At 36.0% G+C, this 27,679-nt stretch overlaps 3 protein-coding genes and 1 long non-coding RNA gene across 7 annotated transcripts in view; 2 read left to right on the top strand and 2 right to left on the bottom strand.

Moving 5' to 3' along the window:
- The window catches only part of LOC311084241, a 529,672-nt gene that overhangs the window by 30,836 nt on the left and 471,157 nt on the right, over window positions 1–27,679 (bottom strand). The window lies entirely within an intron of this gene.
- The window catches only part of LOC311084197 (uncharacterized protein), an 86,906-nt gene that overhangs the window by 12,975 nt on the left and 46,252 nt on the right, over window positions 1–27,679 (top strand). The gene's annotated exons all lie outside the window — the stretch shown is intronic.
- On the top strand, window positions 4,463–13,496 carry LOC311085410 (uncharacterized protein). Its single transcript, XM_084117918.1, has 11 exons — window positions 4,463–4,776; window positions 7,030–7,186; window positions 7,705–8,685; window positions 9,337–9,384; window positions 9,532–9,611; window positions 10,980–11,023; window positions 11,202–11,253; window positions 11,455–11,543; window positions 11,791–11,830; window positions 12,397–12,470; window positions 12,821–13,496. Exons 1-7 carry the CDS (start codon window positions 4,567–4,569, stop codon window positions 11,251–11,253), a joined length of 1,572 nt encoding a protein of 523 aa, XP_083974044.1. The 5' UTR covers window positions 4,463–4,566; the 3' UTR covers window positions 11,455–11,543; window positions 11,791–11,830; window positions 12,397–12,470; window positions 12,821–13,496.
- On the bottom strand, window positions 16,789–27,044 carry LOC311084196 (uncharacterized protein). The gene is made up of 17 exons (XM_084116104.1): window positions 26,816–27,044; window positions 26,603–26,729; window positions 26,452–26,511; window positions 26,283–26,360; window positions 25,800–26,168; window positions 25,618–25,719; window positions 25,297–25,529; window positions 25,034–25,212; window positions 24,845–24,938; window positions 24,389–24,739; window positions 23,875–23,992; window positions 23,229–23,320; window positions 23,009–23,126; window positions 22,754–22,858; window positions 21,302–21,466; window positions 19,022–19,204; window positions 16,789–17,148 (listed from the first exon to the last, which is right to left on the bottom strand). The coding sequence occupies exons 1-17, from the start codon at window positions 26,900–26,902 to the stop codon at window positions 16,991–16,993; spliced, it is 2,619 nt and encodes an 872-aa protein (XP_083972230.1). The 5' UTR covers window positions 26,903–27,044; the 3' UTR covers window positions 16,789–16,990.

Genomic DNA, 27,679 nt, shown 5'->3' with positions numbered 1-27,679 from the left:
CATGATTTATTACATTTATCATATTGAGCGTCTCCTGGAGGAATACAGACTTATGTATATTTTAAACAGTGCACCACATATGAATCTTAATTTTTTTTAAATATTATTTAAAACATTATTTGTAATTTTTTACATTATTAATAGATCATTAATTTATTTCTTTTTCTATCTACAATAATAAACAAACAACTTTCCCAGCTTCTCCTTTAACCTGAGAAAATACTGATTTGAGACACATTATAATATAATTTGAGATCACAGTTGTATTTTTCACTCTGAACAAAGTGAGCATTTAGACCATCACATCAGCGTCATAATCCATAGCTGTTGAATATTAATCATATGAAGATATCAGAGGACACTTTCATACACACAGTTATAGCAGGCGATCTGTTCCTGCTCCATAAAACCATTAGAGAAACTCTGAAATCAGTCTGAGAGGAGAAACAATCGAGACATTTGATCAGAAATGAACAACAAACGTCCTGAAGAGAGTTACAGGAGAGAGCAGAGCCAAACACTCACAGGATCTCATGACAACCCTTACTCACCAGACTCACAATCAGGACTTGTTAACCAAGTCAGAGCAAGAGTGCAACTGCGGTGCCTCAAGCAAACCTTTTACTGTGGATACGTTTTGGAGAGTTTTCTGTCTTTATTATTATTTTATTTATTTTTTGGTACTTTTTAGGTTTTTGTGTGCACCTGTATATATATATATATGCTTCAAATTGCACTTAAGTGTACTTGACTTATACTGACAGAAAAGTCTAAGTATATTTGGCCTATACTTGTTGATCGAGATATACTTAAAAGTATAATTAATTATATATTATATAAAGTATTCTTGGCTTGTACTTGTGTTTACTATTTTGATTGAGTAGTTTATTAAATACTTAAAAAAAAAAAAACATAATATTACACACTGCCTTATAAACTAACATGTTCATGTTTATATAGTAACAAGCTTGTGGGTGGAATAGCTTATAGAGTAAATAAAATAAGCATGGAACTGAACCTGATCTTGTACACAGCGATAATAACACAGAAACAGATACATTTTACTGATGTTATTGGCAATTCTTCCAAGGTGTAAGAGTATTGTAACGACATTTATTCATACTAGCTTCTATAATAAGCTATACAAGTAGATACAATTTTAAATCTCATTTACAAAACATCAAGCCAAATAGGAAAAGAAGCAAGTCTTTGTTTTAAAACATAAATCATTGGCACTTGAGTAGTTAATATGACTTAATATTGTGAATAAAAAATAAATGAATCAGCTCATGAAAAAGGGGGGCAAAAACAAAAGTGTTGCGTTTATAATTTGTTTCAGTGTACGTGTTACGGTCCATGTGGGAAGGTGATCATACAATGTCCCAGAAATCAACTTGGCGGTAATTATACACATTACCTGAAAAATCTGCATGGTGGATGTGCATGATAAGTGGTTATTATGAATATTGCCTGACCACAGGAAATCTAGGAAGCATTCCCATATTTCCCAATGAAATGTTTAATGCTGTGGAGTCATTAAAAAGCTGTGTGGACAAGCTTACATTGCAAAGGAGCATTTCGCACCCTCGTTAATTTTATTGGGAAATGTGGGAATGTCTCTCAGATTTCCTGTTTGGTTGGGGAATAATATCTTGGTTTATTTGGATTAATGCTCAGATGATGAAGAGATATATATCCCAGGGAATGCGTTTCATTATCATCTCATTAGTTTAGTGTCTAACAACAAAGTATAGGCTAACCAATTGCAAACTGACAATTATTTTTCAGGTGTTTCTCGTGCCAGGCTGTGATGTCAAGATCCCCAAGCGAAAGCTTACCTCTCTGCGGACGGCAAATCCGTCAGTGTACATCGGGGACCTTGCCGTGCTTGTCTATGGCAGGGAAACCCTCAAGCTTGACAGGGAGCCAGTCAGGGACACACAAGGCCCCTTTTGCCTCGTTTCCACTGAGCAGTACGGTACGGTACGGGACAGTACGGTACGGTTCGGGTCTGTTAACCATGATCTGGCTAGCGTTTCCACTGCCAACAGTACCCTTACTTGATAGGTGTGGTGTTTCGATCGACGTCATTTTCGCACGAAGAAGAACATAGTAACTACAATGGATGACATGCAGCAGATCGGTAACACTTTAAAATACGGATCCTTCGTTAATGAATAACTACACAGGAACAAATGAGTAACACAATATTAACAATCTAGTAACTACAGTTAACTAACAAGTAACTCTGATTAACGAATTAGTAAGTAATAGCACACAGATTTAAGTGGTAGTTCACTATTAACTAATCAATAACTACTATTTTTTTTAATACTTCCCAGAGAACTACTGAATTTTTTACAGATTTAAGTGGTAGTTCACTAATAACTAATCAATAACTACAATTTTTTAATACTTCCCAGAGAAATAATGAAAAAAATTCACAATTCATGCAAAACTAATTAATAACTAATGCAGGAAAAATTACTAGCACTAGATTAACATTACTGCTAGATACTGTACACTAATTATCAATATGTAGTAGCGTAGCAGACTTATGATTTGGGAAAGCTGTCAATAATTAGCCTATGCACTGCTGTCTTTTAGAGAACTATTCATAAACAAAAAATTTTTAAGAATTGTTTTTATAAATGCACTTGTCTGGAACACTTACCCTGTGGCCGATTTTCCGGCATTCCTCTGGACTGGCTTTGAATAACTAGACTCATCATGGTGAGTACTGGAACATACTGAGTCATCAGCCATCCAAATACCAGTTATTTTATTATTTAACCTACCTCTCAAAATTGTTTTTATGTTCATATGTATATATATATATATATATATATAAATATGTGTGTGTATATATATCCAACCCAGGCTCATTGGAAATACGTTACTCTGGGTACTTTTTTGCAAACCCTGAAATACGTACCTGAAAGTACATTTCCCTGCACTTTCCGGGTGAAACGTCCACTAGAGGCATACATACATTTAAGCTTGGCATACATTTCCCCCGTTCCAGATGCTTGTTTATAAGCTTATAAAGGCGACAATATTAATAAATGATGTTCAGCATACACTTATTTTAATATAAATTAGGAATTATTTCCACGCCTTTGAGGTGCCAAGCATGCCAGACTGAGGATAGACGTCCGACGAGCACCTTGGATCGCACTTCCCCGAGGTAACTTACCGAAATAGTATGGTATTGCCTCGCAAAAGGAACAATTCATAATTAAAATGCTTTTGCATGTTTTAGTTTTCATGTGTTTTGTGTAAATTAAACGGCAGGGAATCGCGCAATCATGACCGTGTTGATTACGTACCAAACCGCACAAAACTTGTTGGCAAACTATTCGCGAACAGCCAGCCAAAAAATATTATACCTTTGCTATGTGTCTCACTATGTCTCACACTAGTATGATTTAATAAGATATCAAACGCATTAACAAGTTTTGCCAGAACGATACGTTTCAGTCAGGTGATTTGTTTTATTAACACTTTATTGCAGCGCCACAAATATGTACCACTCGGTACGTAAAGTTAATGCTCAATGCTCAAACATCCATTGGAGTCGCTAAAGAGAAGGACTGTCACTGTATGTGGCATTGCGATCGACAGTCGGAGAGGTATGTACTGTAATATATCCAATTTCCTAAAACTGTGTTATTTAATGATAAATGTTAAGTGGTACGCGTTGTTTTACTTGATCATGTTTTCTGTAATGATAAATCTAACTTTAGAACCATGTGAGTGATCATGACGTCAGTAGGACAAATGAATGCCTCGTGATTTAGCTGAAGTTCGTAAAGTTACATCGGCAAAGTACGCATGTAGCCAGCTGGCCAGCTAGCTGCTAGCTAGCGCTTGTTAAGTTATTTTTTAGTGATATGTTTGCTGTAATGGTAAATATGATGTTAGAATCGTATGTGAGCACTCTCGATGAAACCAATGGCCTTCAGTTACGTATCCTGTAATGTTTTGTAAAGTTAGTTAACGTTACGTATTTAGTGAGCTAACCCTGTACTGTCTGAACGATATATATTTGCACATACACACATTCTTCAACAAATATGTGCAAACAAATGCAAGATATATTGCATTACTTTCATGTAGATAAGCTGCGTGTAGGCCTATGCCTTAAGAACTACAGATCCCATGAAACTTTCGACCAATTAAGTCACGTGTTCCTGCCATAATACAGCGTGTACTATGGTACAAACCTTACAGTGTTAGGTGCAAATTAAAAACGTGTATTTTTAGTATAACGTACACAGACAGGTGAGTTGATTAATGCTAGTTGGTTGCTTTTTTTATATATACAATTTAATGTTTGCCTATCCAAAATTTTAATTTATTTATTTTATAATTTAACAGCAACATTACACTAACTAAAGTTAGAAAAGTGAAATCATATTCAACCACCCCTTTACTTTTTAAATGCTTTTTAAATGTGATTTTTGGTTTAACCCAACATTATAATTGTGCCTCTTGTTACTGGATCTCATGTTACAAAAACAAGTTGTATATAGGTTTTAATATAATTTTTTCTTCATTTTAGAGATGCCAGGAAGTTCTCAGAAAATGTGCACAGGGTGCAACACCCTAATAAGTGTTGCATACAAGACCTGTCCAGCTTGCAAACAACTGCAGCCGTACAAAGCCAAAGTTGCAGCCAAGAGACGCAACTTTGAAAATCAAAAAATCAAGTGGAAGGATTCAATAAATAAAAACAACAACAGGACAGTTGTTCTTAATAGCAGTCATCTGTTGGTAAGATTAGTTCAGAGTTAAGGATGCTAATATGGATTTATGAAATTAAGTCAATTGACCCTTTGCAGGGAGCTCGATTGACAGGACGATTGACACCCCCTGACAAATCATACTTCGCCATCTGCCATTTTGCCCGACAACTTTTCGGTTACTTTTGATATTAAACATATTAAAGGCACAATATGTAGTTTTTTTGCTTTAAAAATAGCAAAAATCAATATATCTATGTTATGTATCTTTTTAGTTGTGTACTTACATTATCCCGACTCTTTTCAACAACTTTCAAATAAGGATAAATTTGTAATTTAATTCTAAGACATGGGACGTGTCTTTATTTTCGTTTTGTCTCCCGTCAATGGCGTCATATCCGCTTCTCTCTGGTTTCCGCTCGTACTGACATACACCCATATACAGTCTATGCATACACCAGAGCACCTTAACCAAGGCGACAGACATGGACAACTGTGTAGCTTGTAATGTCTATCTGCATGCTGTTGTTGTTTCGTTCAAACATTATGCATCATGGCAAGCAGACTTTGGATAAAAAAGGAGAACTAAAACGAGGATTAAGATCAGCGCTGTGTTTTTGAGATGTTGAGATCGAGTTCCACGTCTATGACTAACTTCGACCGCTCGTACATGTACTTTATTAAACAGGTGAGCACATTTACATAAACTAATCAATGTTATATAGTTCAGCAATGATAAAATGTTATAATATGATCTGTAGGGCCTACGTTATTCTAATATTAATTGAGCTTACTGCTACAGCTTAATGTTCGTTTGTCATACAGACAAACGAACACATAGAATAACATAAATGTTTATTGTGTTTATGTGCAGTTTTGTGTGATAGTGTAACGTTAGACCAAGTGAAACAGTGCTGCATTACCTCACATGTTTAATTTGTTTAATAAACTGACCTGTGAGTAGTAATTCTGCACTTTGGTAGAATGAAATGTCCATATTCCTTTTGACGTTACATTTGCGTGGGACTCGATTCGCGTGTGATTCTGCTGATAGCTGAAATGTCCATAGCATATTCCTTTTAACGTTAGCTGTTATATCTGCTGGACTCACGTCGCGTTTGGAACTGATAGCTGTCTCTTAGCAAACGCGCCCTGCTTAATATCACATTGATGTATTTACTCATCCGTAAACAATATTAGATTGGTGGACTTGGAAGTTGACCACAAGATCCATAATTCTTCTTAGCAAGTGTTGCGTCATCAAAATACGCCTTTGTTATTGTAAGAGGTTAGCGACCCCTAGCGGCGAAAAAATTACATATTGTACGTTTAAACAAAGGCTCGCCTTTCAAATTTGGTCATTTTTTTAAAAGAAATATAAACAATAAATATCGTAATAATGTGTCGTGAGACTCTTGACAGATCATTGTAGAGCATCAGTTACAGCTTCTCGTGACACGATCATCTCTTCCTTTCAGTTCAGTTATATCATCAAATAAATATGAATGAACATAAGAAGAAATGTTGTTTTAACCGCGGAAAGACATTAGTACACTCCGTTTCTCAACTTCAAATCCTCACGTTAATCTGCTATCTCTTCTGACTGCATTGTCGGGCAAAATGGCAAAGTATGATTTGTCAGATCACCTGTCAATTAAGCTCCCTGTGAAGGGTCAATTGACACAGTAAAGGTCAACAGTCAATAGCCATGTTTCCATTTATTTGTCAAGTGAAATTTTTAAATGTTTCGAAAAAGAGAAATTTTTTGTAAAATATGAATCAGGTGTTTCTATCAACTGGTTTGGAGGGAATTAATTAAGATCCAGCTAGGGAAATTACAGATTTGCCTTACACCACATTTCCCATTCCGCCTGTCAGATAAGTATTAAGTGCTGGGATCTTTGCTCACTGCTACTGAGAGTTTCCTGGTTAGTTTATTTTCTTCCTCTTAGTAATGTGCCTGACTGCATATACAGCTTGGAACTTTGTCAAAGCTTTTTCCATATCCCGTTCAGCACATTAACTCTTTTTCGAAAAAGGCAAATACCACCTCAAACAACAGTTAAAATAAAGTTTTTTGCTAAATTGAGGATATTTTTTTCTCTAATGTTGATGAAAACATGGTTAGTGAAACATATAGTATAGTAATGAATTCCTTGATATGAGCTGTACATTAAATATTACCATTAAACAGCTGTCATGAAATTCATATTTAAATATTTTTTTAATATTTAAATTAAAAAAAATATGTGCATGTTTTTTATTTAATGTTTTTATATTTCAGCTTGACAAACTTGCTGCCCTTGATTTCTACCCCGTACTACTTTTGGGGAAGAAATGCAAAGGAAGCTTAGTGGCCGATGTCATCCTAGGAGGGGATTATGTTTTGGATCCTGATTTGCTTCAGAGGGTTAAACTTATGTATGAAGCTGTGCTAAAGAGTAAGTATTTTTGTACAAACACGGAGCTCTGTAATGTGGAAACACTGGTAACCCAAAGGAATGTGAACCCACAAGTATCTTTCTCTTTATTTTTCATATTGACGCAAAGGATGAGCATTACTTTCAGCCATAATAGGATAAAGTAGCATGTGATCACCCAATCGTTTTTTTTAGCAGTTTTTCAACAAGCTAGATAAAAAGTAAGCAGAAAATCAAGAATGCTCTGATCAGCACAGCATTACCTTGACTGAGAACTAGATGACTAGATTTGTTGACATAGACTGTAGATAATTAATGGCACTTTTCAGTCATAACATAAAACACCTGTAATGTAGAAATCAATCTTATTATAAATACTATTCTGTTATCATCACCCGCTGCAGGTCCTATTAATTAGATCCGCTGCAGGTCCTATTAATTATAATTAGTCATATTCTATATAGAATAAAGTGGCACTAACAAAAATGTAGGCAAACTGTTTAATTTTTCTTGTGTTTGATGTTTGTCTTTTCTGCAAGTTCATTTTCAAAGACAGAAGGCAACAAGTAGCACAGAAACCCCTGACCCTCCAGAAGCTACTGTCAGCGAGACCGAGAACCCTCCAGTAGCTACTGTCAGCGAGACCGAGAACCCTCCAGTAGAGAACCCTCCAGAAGCTACTGTCAGCGAGACCGAGAACCCTCCAGTAGCTACTGTCAGCGAGACCGAGAACCCTCCAGTAGAGAACCCTCCAGTAGCTACTGTCAGCGAGACCGAGAACCCTCCAGTAGCTACTGTCAGCGAGACCGAGAACCCTCCAGTAGCTACTGTCAGCGAGACCGAGAACCCTCCAGTAGAGAACCCTCCAGTAGCTACTGTCAGCGAGACCGAGAACCCTCCAGTAGAGAACCCTCCAGTAGCTACTGTCAGCGAGACCGAGAACCCTCCAGTAGCTACTGTCAGCGAGACCGAGAACCCTCCAGTAGCTACTGTCAGCGAGACCGAGAACCCTCCAGAAGCTACTGTCAGCGAGACCGAGAACCCTCCAGAAGCTACTGTCAGCGAGACCGAGAACCCTCCAGTAGAGAACCCTCCAGTAGCTACTGTCAGCGAGACCGAGAACCCTCCAGTAGAGAACCCTCCAGTAGCTACTGTCAGCGAGACCGAGAACCCTCCAGTAGCTACTGTCAGCGAGACCGAGAACCCTCCAGTAGCTACTGTCAGCGAGACCGAGAACCCTCCAGTAGCTACTGTCAGCGAGACCGAGAACCCTCCAGAAGCTACTGTCAGCGAGACCGAGAACCCTCCAGTAGCTACTGTCAGCGAGACCGAGAACCCTCCAGAAGCTACTGTCAGCGAGACCAAGAACCCTCCAGTAGCTACTGTCAGCGAGACCGAGAACCCTCCAGTAGCTACTGTCAGCGAGACCGAGAACCCTCCAGTAGCTACTGTCAGCGAGACCACAGGCTCATCAGAAGCTACAAGACCCCGGGGCCCTAAGGCAAAAAAAAGACAAAGAAGTGAAGTATATTTCCTTAATTGTCAGTAATGTCTTATTAGTGAATAATATGTGGGGCATCTCAGAACTATGTCTTTTAATACAGTACCAGTCAAAAGTTGGAACCCACATACCCATTTGAGAGAATGGGAAAGCGTGCCCAATCTTTTGACTGATACTGTACATTCTAAATGAGTCTGTAGAACCCAGTTCTGGCAGGTCACGTTAGACAAGCTCGCATCAGCTGATCCACGTCTACCTATAGGAATACAACGCCTATCACTGAATACATATATACGCTCCTCCAGTATTATTAACAGCTATTGCGTTTCCCAGGAGCTATTTACTCTCCTCCATCCCCAGCTCCTCCTCTCATCAATCAGTATGTGGCATTCTGATTCCCTCTGAATGAGACTTAAATTCTCTAATAATGTTGTACATTACAAATAATTAATGATATCTGCAATACATTAATGTTGGTTATGTTCTGTTATTGCTGCTCTCCCTGCTCTTATTCATGCTAGGCTGCATGGATGCGCATGGAGTTCTTGTCCAGAGCAAAACTAAATCGCCAATCAAAACTGTATGCTAACTGTCAATCATGTTTGATGATTGTGGTCCTGACTGAAATAATGTTTAATAAAATGTGGTATGTTGTATATTCTTTATACAGATTCAGTCCAACAGAGGGTAGCCAGCAAGATGAAGCAAAAAAAAAAGTGTTAAGTAAATTTTCTCTATTTAAAATGATATGATGTATCAATTACACATTGATTCAGGGTATTTGGTAACAGTTTGCCACAGTTTGGTATTGTCTATACTGGCATATTGGTATACTTATTTCAATGTTATATTGCCTATCTTTCAGATGAGTGTCCAGAATGCTGTATGAGAGTGAGGCAAAACAACTTTGAGTACTCCAAGGTTTTGAAAAGAAGAGTGAGAGAGGTTTGTCTTTCTAAAGCCATTTCAAACTGTCTTGCTTTATATCAATGTACCCTCATTCACTCATTATTAATATTTTAATCCTTTTTGATTCTACAATGAAAAAAGGCCATGTGTCCACCAAAGCGTTTTTTTCACGCGACTGCCGTATTTTTCCAATTGTTTTTAATGGGAGTGCCGTGGTTTTAAAACATGCATGGGTGTAACAAGGTGCTGAGCGTATTTTACACGCTGATATACCGAGCCTTCTGCGTTTTTTACCAGTCGCCGAGAGTTGACGAATGTTCAACTTTGGGTAAAACGCAGCGCTCATCACTGTCACTTTTTACCCAGCCGTCCAATCACAGTGGAGGAGGGGCTGGACAAATGCCACACAGACCAACTGTCACATTCTGCTTGCTCACATTTAAATTTATTGGAATTTTTAACAACACAGAAATAAAATGATCTGTGAAATGAGATACTAGTACACTTTTGTTGATATTTCATATAATATGTGATTTTAGCAGAGCGCCTAGCGTTTTCAGCTGGCTAAAAACGGTTTGGTGGACATGCGGTTTAATACTGCGTTAAAAAAATGTCTTCATTGTTTGAGCACTTGACTCTACAACTGGATGTTTGGAGAACAATAATCTGGATTTAGTGTTCATGCACTGAGCACTAATTTAACCAGAGTTTTACAAACAAGATGCATACATACTTTACAATAACAGAAAATAATTTGGCTGTACGTATTGCTCATATAATGTAGACTGCTGTCCAATCAATACTTCGGTTACCAACCAATATATGTTTAGGTAGGTCTTATGTTGGAATTTATTTAACGTTACTTGTAGTTATTAGTTGTCTGTCTGTCTGACAAATATGAAACCTACAATTGCACATTAATGTAATTTTTCAAGTAATTATTCGTCTTTGATTTTCCTTATAGCCTTCATACTTTTTTGCAAGTATTGACATGAAATAGGTCTTAAATTCTTAAAATCTTAAAAATATTTATTTACTAATTAAATGTAATTTACTTGTTGAAACTTGCAGAAACCTTGAAAACATTAATGTAAAGATAAAATAGTAGAATGAATACGTTGGTAATGTAAAGTTAACATGAATTGAAACTGTCACAATGTTTTCATGTAATTTACTAGACCACTCAGATGTATGATATTGTACTGTACCACTTTGAAACACCACCTTACAGCAATAAATGTTCTTGTTTTAATGTTATTACATGTTAATATTTTCCAACAAAGTATATTTTGAGTACTCCTGACATGACTTACTTGCTACCACCACAATTGCAAGACTTGTGCCAAGACAAACGTTGCTGGATGTTGTGTTGTGATAGTTTTTCTGTGTGTGTTTATTCTATAGGGAACAGAGGAGGTCCTTATTTGTTGGGTTCCATGCAAGACCTGGTAGGTGTACTAATGTACAGTTTATTACACACTGACACCATACACAACAGTTTAAACATTAACAATGTTAACAGTTTTTTTTAATAGTTATATTTCATAAAATGATATACCATTTTGCTAGCCTGACAGAGTTACTCAGCAAATGTAAATTTTTACTTTAAACGTTGTATCTTTACAGTGGGACCAAATGGAAGGACTCCTGGGAGCCCTCCTCCCTTCTTGAAGAATGAGTTAAGCATTTTGTTTGTTAATTTTAAAATTATAATGAATAAAATAACTACAAAGTTTTTGGCTTGTTATTCATTGTCTAAAAAACTATGCTATATACAGTTCATACAGATCTTTAGAAATAACTTAATTTAAAATATTGTATTAAATGTCAGTTTTGTATGAATAAATGTTCACTAGTTCACACTTACATATAATTTCAGGTAGCAAGGTTTAATGCCTATTTGGCGTGCTGTCCGGAGGGAGGGCTCCGAGCTCGGATTAGGCCCGAATCCAGAGTACTCCCCCCCGTGTAAGTGTTCAGAACTAGAAGTGTGGAGAAGGGGTGGTGGAGGGATGATGCAAACTGTTAATGGATCGAGGTAAAACTGTTGAGTCTATATATACCCTCTTGTTTGCTGAGTGCTATCCACTCGTGTTAATTATCTGAACGTGTTCCTCCCAAACTTAGTTAATAAAACTTAATTTATATTTATGTCTGTGAAAGATGTTATTTTTTTTCACCTGTGTTTTTCTGTATGTGTCTTGTTTGTAAACAGGATTACTTGTAACTTGATGGATGGGTGGGGCATGGTCCAGGTAGGAAACTATCAAATTTTTTATTAGGGTTTAGATTAATTAAAATGGATGTATTTGGAGACATTTGCTTTACTATATGCCCTTGATGTTCAGGTTTGTGTCCCTTTGTTCAGATGACATTGTGTGGTAAACATCATAATGGTCCTGGTTCCACACTAGGGAAGGAAGTGGAACAGTAGTTGGCATGCCATGTAATGGCAGTTTTCCACTACACAGTACCAGCTTGGCTCGGCTAGCTTTTCACTGTGTTTTCCATTGCAGCTAGTACCTCCACAATAGTCTGTATTTGGATAGAAGACCAGTAGCAGTTGTATCTTTTGATCTATTATTCATTGGCAATGCAATAATTATGCCTTCTAAGCATCAAACTGATTTAATATTGGCATAAAATTACATATAAATTTAAATACATAAAAAAGAGACCTGTTTAATATCCAAGAAACAAATGTAACTTGTTTTTAACAATATGAACATGATTAAACAGAATAACCTGAATTATCAAGTAATCAGATAACAAAAATCAAATGGTGGTTCGTACACTAATAATACGTTTCTTGTAATTTTAGACTTCTAAAGCAGATCCACTTTGGGACCTGGAAACCCTGAAAGCACCAGCTGGAAATGAGAGAGTGGGAGGATGGTAAGAAAATAATGAACATGATCTGACATGAAGAAGTTTTGTGTTTATTACGAAGTTGACCACAATGTTAATCTGCTGTAGTAATCTGTAATTAAATGCTTGTCTGTCACAATTTCACAATATCTCCAGCCAAATATTTATAGCCACTTGTATGATATCTTGGTATCGTTTACATGAAGCTGCATTTTCTTTTGACGAGTAAAGATAATGATTAAAAGGTTATTTTGATGTTGGAAATGCAGCATTGTAGACTATTTGTAGATATTTGGAATTGTCATGTTTTTTTGGGACCTTGACTGCTGTGTGATGTCATCTTTTTCTTTCTGTTTTTCCTTACAATTCCTCTACAGGTTCCTGTGACTTGATAGAGGACGCTAGATGTGGGCACAACAGTTCTATCAATCGTCTGTTTGTCTGTTGGAAAATAGTGCAATTGAATTTTACATTTCAAACCAAAGCTAATAAGTGTCTCTCTTGACTGGCATCACCAGTAGCGAAATAATAATGTTAAAAGTTTGTTAGTGAACTAAAAAGTCCTTAGCCTACTGCTTTAATAAATCACTGTAACTTTTGCATGAAGTACATTGACAGGGTATGTAATATTGCCTCTGATCTTCTTCAATTTCTTCATATTATTCTATATGTGTATGTATGCAATATCTATTCACTGTTTGTTGAACATCATCAAATGGAATTTAAACCATAGATGTTTTTCTGTTATGTTTTCCATATTGTATCATCGATAAAATCCACTTTCACTGACATCCTGTAAATCTGTGGAGAAATTTCTTCCTTTGTCTTGATGCATACATATGTTCACTACTGTAATAAACACAATTGTAATGGCCGGTTGTGTGAACCTAACAGAATACATATTTAAAAAAATAAATTAAAGAAAGTAGACTTATAATTTTATTCAGCAAGGATACATTACATTAATTAAAAGTGACAGTAAAGACATTTACAATGCTACAAAAGCTTTCTGTTAAATAATATAAAATAATTATTTTAAACTTTCCATTCATCAAATAAACAAAAATTAAATGTATCATGCTTACTATAGTTTTTATTTCTCACAAGTTCATGACTCATGCAAAAGCACTTAGGCCTATAGTGTAGCCTATTTTACTGTGGTTCATACGTATGTGCACTAATAAACACCATTGTGATGGCATTGCCTGCTATGAAAGTACCATTTGGACACCTAATTGACTTATTCTCTATAATGCAGATGCTCACAAGTAGGCTACATGAATTGTGCAAAAACACTTAGCAAACACTTTCGTGCAAAAACACTTAAATGGTGCATATTTTACTTGTGTGGTGCGTACACTACTGTAAAGACAATTGTTAAGACAATTATAAAGACAATTGTGATGGCATTGCCTGTTGAGTGAACTACACTACAGTTTACCGTAGTAAAAACTAAACAGTAGGCTACACTTTATCAGGGTTCTGTAGTATTCATTAACAAAGTGTTGTAATACAGTTAGGCCTACTACAATTTACTAAAGTAAGTTTCACATCCAAAAGTAAATGCAAACTACAAACATGTTTACCCAAATAGCATTATTCATATCACATTAATCCTACACTGTTAACAACATGCTAACTGCTAATTTCTAAGTAAGGGGGCAGTTTAGTAAAGCCATGGCCAAACAAACGTTTTAAAACTCCAGCTGCAGTAAAACCTTTTTATATTATGTGCATAGATGGTTTTATAACCCTATATTTAACCCCTAATTTGCTAAGACAACGAGAGTGGTGCTGCTGATGTTTTTATAAAGCTGCTCCAAAATATTAACTAACATCTTTACTTTTTCTCAACATAGATCTATAAATACAGTGTAAGTATGACTTCGGTTTTAGGCTACTATAGGTTTGATATATTCCGTAGATGTATCTTTTTACAACCCTATTCACAGCAATACTTTGGTAACTGGAAGAACTACAAATATGGCGCTAATTTGTGTCAAGCTGGAAGGTGCTGCTATAGGAAATTGTAGTTTTAAATAAATATAGCTTATTACTTAAAATTGAAAGTAATAAATACTGAATTAAGAGTACAATTAGGCGGGATTTAAGTGGATGTAATCGCATTTGTGTGATAATATTTTATATAACTGCTAAATAGGTGAGAATCAATTTTGACCATAATTGACTGCACCCCATTTTAGTGACTCTATCCTTAAGAGTATAGTCACATAGCTAAAGAGCTCTCTATAACAATTGGTCCGATGTATTTCGCCCCTTCTGTATTTTGAATGACAAGGCTTAACACCCTGCTGAAAAATCCAGCTAAAACCAGCCTAAGACAGTTGGCTGGTCTAAGCTGGTTTAAACTGGAAGTAGCTATAGCAGATTGGTTTTAGAGGGGTTTTGAACATTTTTTAGCTGGTCTTAGCTGGTTTTAGCTGGTCAGGCTAAAACCAGCTAGGCCAGGCTGGAAAAAAGCTAGGCCAGGCTGGGAGACCAGCCATGGCTAGCTGGATTTTTCAGCAGGGCATGCACTGAGGTCAAGGTTCAGAGGTCAATATTCCAAAGCAGGAGCCATTTCCAATCTTCATACTGGCATATATTATTCTCTAATCCTACGTCAAGGCTTTAATTTCAACATTTCATGGACACAGCTTTTTCCCAGGGATAGTTTCAGTGAAACCTTTGGAAGCCCAACCTCCAGCCTCCAACCTCACAGGCATCCCATCACAATTGTGTTTATTACAGTAGTGCACATATGCATGTACCATGTACCACACCCAATTAAAATATGCACTATTTAAGTGTTTTTGTATGAGTCATGAACTTGTCAGCATGGGGTCAACCCTATGTTCCCACATTTCTAAGAATTTTTTTTTTCTTGTTACGAAGAATTTAGAAAATTAGGCCCTATGTTTCCACAGTCTTATGTTCCCACAGCCCTATGATCCCACAGTCTCGTTTATACTGGGTTTAGGGTTAGGGTTAAAGAAAATCAACCTTGGAAATGATGGAACATAGGGCTGTGGGAACATAGACACGCTCCCGTGAGCATCTGCATTGACTTATCAAATGACTCTCTTTACTAATCAAAAAGAGAGTAATCAAATTAGGTGTCCAAATGTTACGTTCACAGGAAGTTCGCTCAACAGGCAATGTCCCTATTTGATCATCTAAGCCAGTATATGTGGGGTTTCCTCAGGCTTAACCCTAACCCTAACCTTCTCTGGTTTCCCTACAACAGTCCAAAAACATGCATCATAGTTCAATTGGAGACATAAACTGTCATTAGGTGTGAATGTGACCCCTGTTATAGACTGGCCAATCATCCAGGGTATTTCTCTACATGTGGCCCAAGATGTTGGGGAAGGCAAACCAGCCTCTGAAGTCTCATGCCTCTAAAGAGGATTAGTGGTCTGGAGAATGAGTGGATGGATTATATTGACAACTTAAAGTGATAGGTCATAAAGAAATTGTTTATTTCTTTTCTTAAACAGAGTAGATTTTTTTTCTCCCCATATTATTAAAGTCAAAGGGGGCTATCAACTGCTTGGTACGCAGAATCTTCAACATATCTTCTCTTATGTTTAACAGAAAAAAAACTCAACAACTTGAGGGTGAGTAAATGATGATAGAAGTTTCATTTTTGGGTGAATTATACTTTTAAGCAGTTTAAGAAACCTGATTTGAAGTGTAGTGTGTATATATTTGGCTAAAGGGCATTTAAGGGTGAGGAGAAAACATCATCCTGCACAAACATTCAATACAAAGCAATTTAAACTATGTGACCAGATTCACTAGAATGGATCATGTTTTAGTGTGGTTAATTTTGATTAACTTATATAATTTATAAAATAGTCTGTTGAGGGAATATATTTTTCACAATTAGATTACAGGTTTTTTTTTTTTTAGAACAGCTAAAAATAAAAATTAACATTACCCTTAGCATGGTTATAAGGAGCCACTAATGGTCTAACCTGTAAATGTATCCTTACTGGAAGAAATGCTATAGAAATCCTTTCAGATATTCTAAGAGATGACAGAAAATTTACATTTTCAATATACGGTAAGTAAATGAAGTTATTTAAGTTATTTTTTTAAAACTGATAGGGTTTTATGATTTAGAATAATATAAAATGCATCATATAACCAATGCAAACAAGTAATTGTTAACTAAGCTATTACTTTATTGTAGTTGTTATCAGCAAATAATGCATATGGATGATCCTACTAAAGGAAATTTTGCTAAAATAAATGAACAAACAGGCAAACAAAAATGTCATAATAGAGCATGCCCTGGGACTGTTTAGGCCTATTTTAAACAAAAAGAGTGAGTCAAACATTTCTTTAACTTTTTAATCCATGCAATAGTGCTTTTTGAACCAGTCTTTACTCCAGAAGTGCAATCTACAATGTTGTACATTTTTATGCAGATAAAAAAAATTAAATACATTGGAAATCTCTGGAAAATCAGAAATGTGGATCTACGCTGTCTTCGTCAGCTGATTCGTAGGAATCTGTAGACATGCTTTCATAGTTGCCAGTCATCTTTCTTCAAGGACATCCAAACTATCCCATCCAGTCACTAATCGGTGATATGCTTCCTTCACCCTTTGTTTTTCAGTCTTCAGATCATGCAGCTGCTTTCGAAGAAGACAGAGCAAGCCACAATATGCATCCTCTGACAGTCCTGATGGATAGGCTAAAAAAAAAAAAAAAAAAATAGGCATTATAAATATAGGTAATATAGGTAACATGAAACCAGGGGTGGATCTACAGGGTGGCAGCTGCCACCCATGGGATAAAGCCTTGCCACCCATGTTGCCACCCCATTTATAAGTCAGATAATATTTCTTAAAGGTGCATTATACGATCCCGGTTGGTATAACCTCTTGTTGATATTTGAAATTATCATCAAACAAAACGGACGCTAACTAGCCCCTCCCTTCTCCTCATACTTTCCCCGAACCCCACCCCCACATCATTCTAGTCAGTTATTGACTGGAACAGTCTGTTATGTTTACTGCTTACGGGTCGAACTGTTTTTGCTCAGTTTGTTTGAGCTGCTTTTGTGGAGAATAGGCTGTCTGCAGAGACCTCGTTTCTCTACAGTGTGTTCAGGAGACAGCCAGCTAGCGGATCGTGAGATGTTGTTTGCGGTAGGTGAAAAAAAATGTTTTGGCCTAAAAGACGCCTGACATCACTGATAGCACCTTTAAGTATATTTTATGTTCATAGCCTACGTTGAAGACCAAGGAGACCCGCATCAAACAGAAATCGCCGATTTAGAATCCCCTCCCCTTCACAATGGTTTCACCCATCATCAGCACAGCAGTGACCCCTGCGAAATTTTACAGTCTGCAGTACGCAGTGTCTCCATTGACGGTATATAATAAGTGTCTCGGAAAAGAGAGGCTGATAAGCAGTTAGCAGTGAGTTTAGAGGTAAGTTTTACACCAAGTTGAAAAAGTCCATAAGCAGACAGTTAAGTAACCCTGCAACAACCACATTGTTACGTTATTTACATACGCAATACTTTCAAATTTTTCTATGATTGTCAGGTCTCTCAGATAAGGGTCTAACAACGTTAGTCTAGCTCTTTGGGTGTTAAACTAATTAACATTAAAAATAATGTTTGATTAAAAAGGTACTTTACTGAGTCTTTATGGAATTAGAGGGAAATGTTTGAACGTCATGGTTATCATTGCAACAATCCTGCATTATAATATTGTTTCAATCCAGATAACCTAAATCTACAGACCCTTTCCAAAAATTTGAATATCGTGGAAAAAGTTCATTTATTTCAGGAATAAAATGTGAAACTAATATATAGACTCATTGCATGCAAAATGAGATAGCCTATTTCAAGCCTTTTTTGTTGTAATTTTGATGAAACCTTTATTTGTTGTGATTTTGATGAAGCTTGTTAATTAATGATTACAGCTTGTGAAAACAACAAAATCGAAATGTCAGAAAATGATAATATTGCATGAAATCACACAGTAGTTACACAGTAATCTCATGCTCATTGAACCAAGTTTTGGTTAATTTGGCAGTGTGGGCAGGTGCAAGTCCTGCTGGAAAATGAACTCAGCATCTGCATAAAGCTTTTCTGCTGAAGGAAGCATAAAGCGTTCTAAATGTCCTGGAAGACGGCTGCGTTGACTGGTCATAAATCTAATCCTGATTTTGTGGTTTTCACAAGCTGTAAGCCATAATCATCAAAATTATAACAAATAAAGGCTTGGAATATCTCACTTTGCATGCAATGAGTCTATAATATTAGTTTCACATTTTAAGTTGAATTCCTGAAATAAATTAACTTTTTTTAATTTTTTGGAAAGGGTCTGTATTGATGGCTTATGTTTTATGACAAACGATAGTTTGCCTCAGGTAGATTAACAAGACGACCCTAGGTTGCATTTTGGCGAGAGTTACCTTTTAAGAAGCAACTTAGCGATGTATATCAATACACTAAATTTGACATGCCTGTCAAAATTCTTAAGTAAACTCCAATGAGAGGTAAAATATTTATAATTTAATAATCAATGATTTCTGAGAAAACAAACACTTACTCTTAGTAGTGAGGCCATCTGACAACGCATCAGTCTGATCGTTTAGATCTTTGACACGTCTGCAGATGTGATCCCAGTGTCTCTTCATCTCCTCCACAAGTATAGCCTCTTCTTCCTCAAGTCTCTGTACTTGCATCAGCTTGTCAAATACCTTTTTTTTCATGGCCAGAGAAGCATCACCAACTGAAAATGAAAATGAACTTGATATGTAACAAAAAATAAAAGGTATGATACAAGTTTTTGGACGTTTATCAATTAAATAAATTGTTTACATAAATTAAAAGATTTAATCACATCAATATAAACATTTCTTGATAATCTACTCACCCCAATGCCAACCAAAATGTTCATTGCTCTATTTCTTAAGTTTTTTTAATAAAACATTTCAGGATTTTTCTCCCCATGATGGACTTCAACTAACCAGGGAAAACACAGACCAACTTCTGGCAAATGTAGATTTGCTCTGCAAGTTAGTCTGGCCAAGAGTCCATTTAAGCTCATTTCTAATCTTTCCAAATCTTGGCAATAATCTCAAAAGTTGAGGTGGCTTTACACAATGATGATCGCTCTGATTGGTTTTAGGTCTATCCAATTACCCCCAGCGACATCCGTTGGTGAAGCGCAACAACTTTGAAATGCGTTATTATATTAAAATTGCAAACACATGAGGACAGTCTCAATGAAAGACCCACGACTGACAGAGGAACGTGCTATTACATTTCTCTCCTAAATGGTAGGAGATTAAATTAGATTTAATGGAGCATTTTAACTGTGACAAGATGATTGACAGGGCAGTTTATGTGACAGGATGTATATGAAAGATCCGTCCAATAAAGATAACAAAGTAGTATGTCCCAAAGCTTGCCTACTCTTTTGCTACACATTCAAAAGTAAATACCTTTTATTCACAAAAAGAGTAAGTAGGCAAATTGGGACGCAGCATATGGCTTTACACAATGACGATCGCTCCGATTGGTTTTTGGTCTATTCAATTGCGCCCAGAGGCATTTGAGCAACGTCTGTTTGTGTTCTTTGAAAATGAGTTGTTAATGAAGCTTTTCCAGACCCTATCTCAGTTACGACTGAGAAGGGTCTGGTTTTAACCAGGCTAGACTTCAACCACAACCAACATATTGAAGTCTAAATCAATGCAGTTTCAAAGGGCTCTACACAATAGGGTCTTTATCTAGCATTTATATACTCTTTAACCACAGTTGTTCATCTTGTGATGGTCTGCCAGGCATCCGGTTCAAAAAGGCAGGGAAGGGGCGAAAAATTCCATCTCATTCTCCTCCAAATTCAAAATTGTTGTCGGACATCTTTGATTTAGTTTATTATTACCATTTAAAAAAAAAAAAACTCTTGTGACATTTCCAACATGCCGACGTAATTTCCGGCACATCGCAGACCAGCACAAGATGAACAATTGTAGTTCAAGTATATCAATGTATATATATATTTTTTAGAAAATGACCAATCGTTTAGCTAGATAAGACCCTATTCCTCAGCTGAGATTAGGGCTGGGCGATATGGACCACAACACTTCTAATATACATGCATTTGAAAAGCAGATTTCTCAAAATTTTCTCGGTTTGCTTTCAGCTTAGACATAACCAACTTTATGTAAACCTTGTGTGTATTTGAGAGTATTAGCAAAATAAGACTCGAAAGATAACTTAGTCCAATAGTAACCAGGCGCTGTTAAATAGGCTTCAGTGCATGTGCGCTTCAGGTGTTCGTGCTCAGTAAAGCGCATGTTAGAACAGCCCATCAGCAGTGAATGACACGTTTAACTGGGAAGGCTTTAAAGCACATGGAAATAATGAACTTTTGTGAACTCACTAAACTGCAGTGTCCCGTTCCTCTGCGTTAACATTCGATGCAAGTATGTGTCGCGCTGTACCCTAGGCTGTTGAGATGCACTCTACATAAGCAGTCAGCAGCTTGCTTGGAGCAATGATCACAGTGCAAATTTGAACTATATCGAGATATATGCGATATGGTCGAATTTTGTATCGTATTTTAAAATATATCGATATATTTTATATATCGATATATTGACCAGCCCTATAGCTGATATTCTACAAAGCCCTTTGAAACTGCATTGATTTTGACATCAACATATTGGTTGCAGTTGAAGTCCATTGTGTTGAGAAAAATCCTGAAATGTTTTCCTAAAAAAAATAATATATATTTTACACTGAAGAAAGAGAGACATTGACATATTGGATGGCACTGAACGGAGTAAATTATCAGGAAACTAATCATTTATGGTCATACCCATTTCCCATGGCCAGATAGGCGTTTCTGCAGCAAGCAAGTCATCTGCAGAATTCAAAGCTTTGGTACTTGTTGGAAGAGAATTGTACTTGGATATTGCATCGGATAACTTCTTCTTCTCTTCGACAATCCTCCGTCGGACTTTGTGCCGCTGCTTGTTGCGATCTGGGTTATATAAAAAAAGGTGATTAAAACAGCCCATTTAAAAGAATTTAGGATTATCCAAATAAGAAACAACAGATTAGGGGTATGACGAGACACCTATCTCACGAGATGAGACGCAATGGGTTCACAAGAACGAGGAAAGATTTTTGCACAATATTTTATTCAAATCCTCAATGGTCAGGCCAAATCATGACTTGAAAAATTTGAATTGTTTTACTGATAATCTTCTAATGAATGTCATTTCAGTACTACTTCATTGGAGTATGAATTATCAAATGCTTACAGACAATTATATACAAGCACTTTAAAAGGTTTTGCCAAACTCAACTGACTGGTTTTTCTCCTATATTATTTAAGTCTCTTCAGACCTTACTGTACATGAAAACATAAAAATAAAAACAGCATAACTAATAATAAAAATAAAATTTTCTTAGTCTTATTAAAGGAATAGTTCACCTCAAAATCAAAAACTGTGTCATCATTTACTCACCCTCAAGTTGTTTTAAACCTGTATGAATTTCTTTCTTCTGCTGAACACAAAGAAAGATATTTTGAAGAATGCCGGTAACCAGACAGTTCATGGACCCCATTGACTTCCATAGTAGGAAAAAAAATACTATGGGAAGTCAATGGGACCCAAGTTACCAACATTATTCAAAATATCGTTGTGTTCAGCAGAAGAAAAATTCATACAGGTTTGAAACAACTTGAGGGTCAGTAAATGATGACACAATTTAAAAAAAAAAAATTTCAACTATAATCCAAGTACTCTCTCAGTTTTGAAGTGCAAACAAACCAAAAACAGAGACCAGAGTCACAGTACAGAGATATAAGTTTGATATTAGGTTATTGTATGCAGCTTAAATTGCACACATTAGAAAGAGCTCTTGTTTTATTTTCACTTTCAAATTCACGATTGCACGTACTATGTACCCGGAGCAGCGGTGCTGAACACGACGTGTTCTACAATACAATACATGCAGGCTCTTTTATGCAACAAATCCGTCGCAATCTTCACGCAATCAGTGAAATGTGATTCCTGTTACACTATTAGCAACTGCAACTCATGTTGGATGAGCAGAGCAGACTTTACAATAGTTTACAATGGTTATATTTATTTTTTTAACAGCAAAACATCAGTGGAGGCATGTAATGGGAATGTAACTGTGACATTCTATGCTAATTTCATCTTGTCACATTTTAGTCTTGTCACATTTTAGTCAAGCAAGATATTGTAGCAAGAGATCTCGACACACCCCTACAGCATATATAGAGCATTTTATTTACCTGTTAGCCGATACAAATCTCTCTTTTTCTGCTGAATGCCTAAATACAACCCTTCAATCTGATGCTGCAACCCCACTGGATCGTCGGTTCTACTGCCATCGGGAACTGTTTAAAATAGCATATCAGATTACTGAATCAGGACATTAAGCAAGAAAAGTATTTTAAGATTTTACTTCAAATAAATTATTAAAAACTATGATATTTACTTAATATAAAAACTGTAAAAATATGAAAAACAAAAAATTGAGAATGCACCTTGAGTTGCCCATTGCTTAACATCGCACACCCATTGCTGCAGCTCTATTTTGGACTTAGCCAGGACTGCCTGAACCGCCTCGACATCTTCCTTGGCTTCCTTCATCTTTTGCCCAGTCTTAAACATAGATGAGATTAAACATTTAACTGAATATGACTGTTTAAAAATAAATTAATAGTAAATGTATGGCTTAAAACAACTGTTTTAAATGCGTGGTACCTTGATATACCGCTTAGACAAGTAAATGTGAAGGTTCTTCCTCTTTCTCTCATTCCATCCTTTAGCATGAAGGGTGATCATGTCCACTCGTGCTAAACAAAAACAAAAAACAAACACACACAAACATATATACATACATATATATATATATATATTTTTTTTTTTTTAAATGTCTATTCACTGCACATTGATATTCCAAGATTAAAGGAATTGTCCATTTCAAAATTAAAATTCTGTCAAGATTCACCCTCAATTTGTATGGAAGTTGTTCACCCTCAATTTTTTATACAAGAGAACACAACATATATTTTGAAGAATGTTGGTAACCACGCAGGTGATGGACCCGATTGACTTCCATAGTAGGAAAAAAAATACTATGGAAGTCAACAGGGTCAATCAATGATGAAAAAAATATTATTTTGAATGAACTATGTGATTTACGAAAAGCTAAACAACTAATATGAGCACAAATATAAATTTAAATAATAATAATTAACTGAACAATTCCAATAGGGTCCTCACACCATTGCTGCTCAGGCCCTAAATCAGGCATCATTTTCATTTTTAAATTTGATTATGAAATTTTAGATTATTTTGTCTAAATCTATGGACTACAAAAATACAAGGCTGTGTACATGACACTTACCAGCCTTACTCATATATTTTGTTGTAAGAGCAACACGTGATAAAAAACTGTTAACTTGCTCCACTTCTTCACCAATAGTAGTGCCTGCTCCCGTTTGATTTTTACCACTCCACTGAACCTATAAAACAAACCGGCACAATTTTACAGACAAATCAAGTTTAAAGTGAAAATGAGTATGCAGAAAAAGATATTTATATATAAATATAACAAATTATAATTGTTACCTTTAACAATAATAATTAAGACCTTTAACAATTTCATGTTATTTAAAACAATCGATCAACGATTACCTTTACACAACTGCGGGTAAAAAAAAAAAAAAAATCCTGTACACGGTCAATACTTGCACAACTGTTATTAAAGTTTAGATCCCATGACCATCATGAATGTAGGTATATTACTGTGATGAAGGTCATGGGACCAAAACGTTGTTAATGGGCTATTTTGATACATGTGCAAGTACTGATAATGTGCAGGATTTTTTTTTTTTTTATGTCATTTAAAACAGAGTTACCTCACAGCTAGTAGAGTGTCCCTTTGCGTGCATAACAGAAAGAAAAGGCTTCATCTCTGTTAACGGCTGCAGACGTGGAACTGCCTGTGCAACTTTTTGCAAATAGGGCCAATATCGACACATAATGTCTGTGCAGAAGAATCTGCAGTTTGTTTTTGTAGCCACTTCATTTTGCAAAAACATTGGATAGGCAAATATTTCCCCCCTCTTCATGTTGAGTCCTTTAAGCAAAATGTTGTGTCTGCACACTGCCACCTCCAACCCTTCCTCATCCAATTTATTGCTTGACTTTTTTGAGGTCTCCCTGGCAGCAGACCATGTTGACTGTCCACATGTGCCTCTCCCTTTTACCTGCAAGACAGTAATAATCATAATAATAAACAACATTATCAGTAAAGATGTATAACATATATACAGTTAAACAACAAAAATACTAATAAAATGATGGAAACATACAGGGTTGGTGTTTTGCTGAATGAAATCAACAAATGCTGCCACATCTTCATCCTTGGCAATGAAAATACCTTCGTAGAAAGGCTGCTCCTCTACTCTATGTTAATTACAGTGGAACAAATTGGATTAGAGGGCCAATATACACTAAACATGTATAGAAATATTCCTTTAATATATTAGTTATGCTATTACTCTTTGGCTTTGTTAAACCGGTATAGTTTACGGTTTCCATCTGCAGACACAGCAACTGCATCTGGGACACATGCAGGGCACAAGAAATGATCGACTCCACTGAGCTTCTCTTTCTCATGACGACAATAAGTCCATTCCAAAAATGCTTTTTGGAATGTTTTGCCACAAATAGTATCAATCTAGCAGTGAAAAAAAAAAAATTTAATTAATTGGGGATAAGGAAAAGTTCATTAACAAAATTAATTGTAATTTTTTTAAAGTACCCGTCCAAATGTCCGTGACCTATTCTCTAACATGTTCACAAAGGCTTGTCTTGAGAGGCCTGGTGCAGTGACTTTGAACTGCTCAAAAGATGTAAATAGGTCAATCTGATATATAGTTTGAAATGCAGAAGAGCCTGGCCAGTAACCACTTTGGATAAGGTCCTGCAGCTCAGGTGTCCATGTTTTGTGGCATGTAATGCAGCGCCAAACAGGCAAAGAGAGGTCATAGCGACCTACAATACAGTCCAAATAAGTTAGTGACAAGCCTGAATATCAAAAATTTTGGATTGAGTAAATACTTTGGTTTTAAAGAGTACATACCATTTATGTTGATGAGATGTACTAATCGGCCAGCACTTACAGACATGTTTTGAGCCACACAACTGCAAATGTTTTGCGGTTGTTGGATGGGTAACAAACATGCTAAAGAAAAGAAAAAAAAGAACATAACTAACATATGACTTAGATTTTTAGACAACACATCTTAAAAATGTTTTACTTACCTTGCTCACATAATGTGTGTTGGCCATTGATGTTCTTTATGACATTTGATGGAGGAATAGGTTTAAAAAAAAAATCTAAAAAACACTCCCTGTTATGCAAAACAAGGTATTGGTGGGTTGACACATCACAGTTGTCGCAGTAATGTGGTTTTGGCAAACAGTCCTTGCACCTTATCACTGCTGCATTCACTCTGCAGTGATCACAAGATACGGAAAATACCCTGTCCGAGGCAAGCGAGCAGTCCAAGAGCTTTTGTCTTGCTTCCATCCAATGGTTTTCAGACACTATTTTTCTTACTGTCCAGTTGTGAGATGCAGACATACTTTTCTCTGAGATAAGTGCATCATGGAGCTGATGTAACTGTATATCTTAAAAGCCAAAAGTCATATAAAAAACAAAGTCATTATCTATTATAATTTATCAAAACACAGATAATGGTTTAAAAAAAAATCTTGACAAGATGGAAGACTTTTGTTACTTACCAATAGCACACTGTGCATTGATGCGTGTATCTGAACAATCCTCATTCATAGACTCAGAGTCAGCAGCACTTGAATTTACTAGAATATATATTTTTTTAAATCAGTAAACCCATTATTGTATTTTTTATTGTCTCTTTTATAAACTACTAAATGGACACAATCGGCTTACCAGGATCAATCAAAGTTTGGTTGCTTGTTGATGCATGGACCACTGAAGCTCTGGATTTACCTGTAACGTACCAGTGTAAAAGTGATAAGCCTCTATACGATTTTTGAAAACAGAAACATTAAGAGAAAATAAACATGATATTATCACTTACCTCCTTTTCCTTGTTTGGCTTCTCTTTTTGTATACACCAAATGACCACTTTTGTCTCTTTTTTTCCATCTGATCCTTGGAACGTCTTTCTTTTTTTTTTTAGGTCGTGATTTAAGAGCAGTATCCTCCTAGCCATAATGATATATGTTATCAGAATAAAATGCTACAAAACGAACAGTATCAATACTTACAGACATTTCAAGAGACAATTTACTTCCTGCAACTCCTGCAAATCAGACATTATTTCATCGATGTCGAGTTCAAATTCTGCAGATGGATCAGAGAAATCATTGGTGGCCATTATTACAGAATGGTTTTCAGGTTTACAGATGGTTATTTACAGGTATAGGCCTGTAAATTCACAGCCAGGCCGCGGGTCGTCTTCTTTTTTTAAATTGCAGTTGTCAAACAACTTTTAAGTGTGCATTACCGCCACCTTCTGATATGGAGTGTGGATCACATTCGCCGTTGCTCACTACTCTATAAATAAATAAATAAATATATAACCCCATAAATATCTAAAGCATTTACGATGCTGATCGTAGCCTGATCAGTCTGTGAATGTTCAATGTAAGACTATTTATATTTGCTTACATTCACTGATAACAAAAATAATAAAACGTTATCAATTAGCCTAAATGTGATTAGTCCCCTCTATATGTAGCCTATATGTTAAATTCAAAAGAATATGTATGTATATAATATAGATATGATTATGGGGTCAACGTACTATTTTTTTTTACCAGGGTTAATTGAAGCTCAGCTGGGTGTCCTCATGCTTACTAACGTTAACTTGCTGTAGTACGTTTCACGGAGTAGTCTACATAAAACAATCACCTGACTGAAACGTAGCCTTGACTACATATCGTAAGGTTCTGGCAAAACTTGTTAAAGCGAGTGATTATGTACATTCACTGAATGAATATTATGAAAATAAAATATATATTTCTCGCTAGAAATGTAATCAAAACTTATTTTTATCCAGAATCTAACTCAAAATATTGATTTTTTTTTCACCAAAAATGATAGAAATGTCCGCCATGTTATTTTGTTCTCGCGACCGGAATCTTGAAAGTCA

This window comes from Abramis brama, assembly GCF_963993115.1.
Source record: "Abramis brama genome assembly, chromosome: 6".
NCBI classification, from domain to species: domain Eukaryota; kingdom Metazoa; phylum Chordata; class Actinopteri; order Cypriniformes; family Leuciscidae; genus Abramis; species Abramis brama.
Note: the sequence above shows the minus strand (reverse complement) of the source record. Positions and strands in the feature narration are given on the sequence as shown.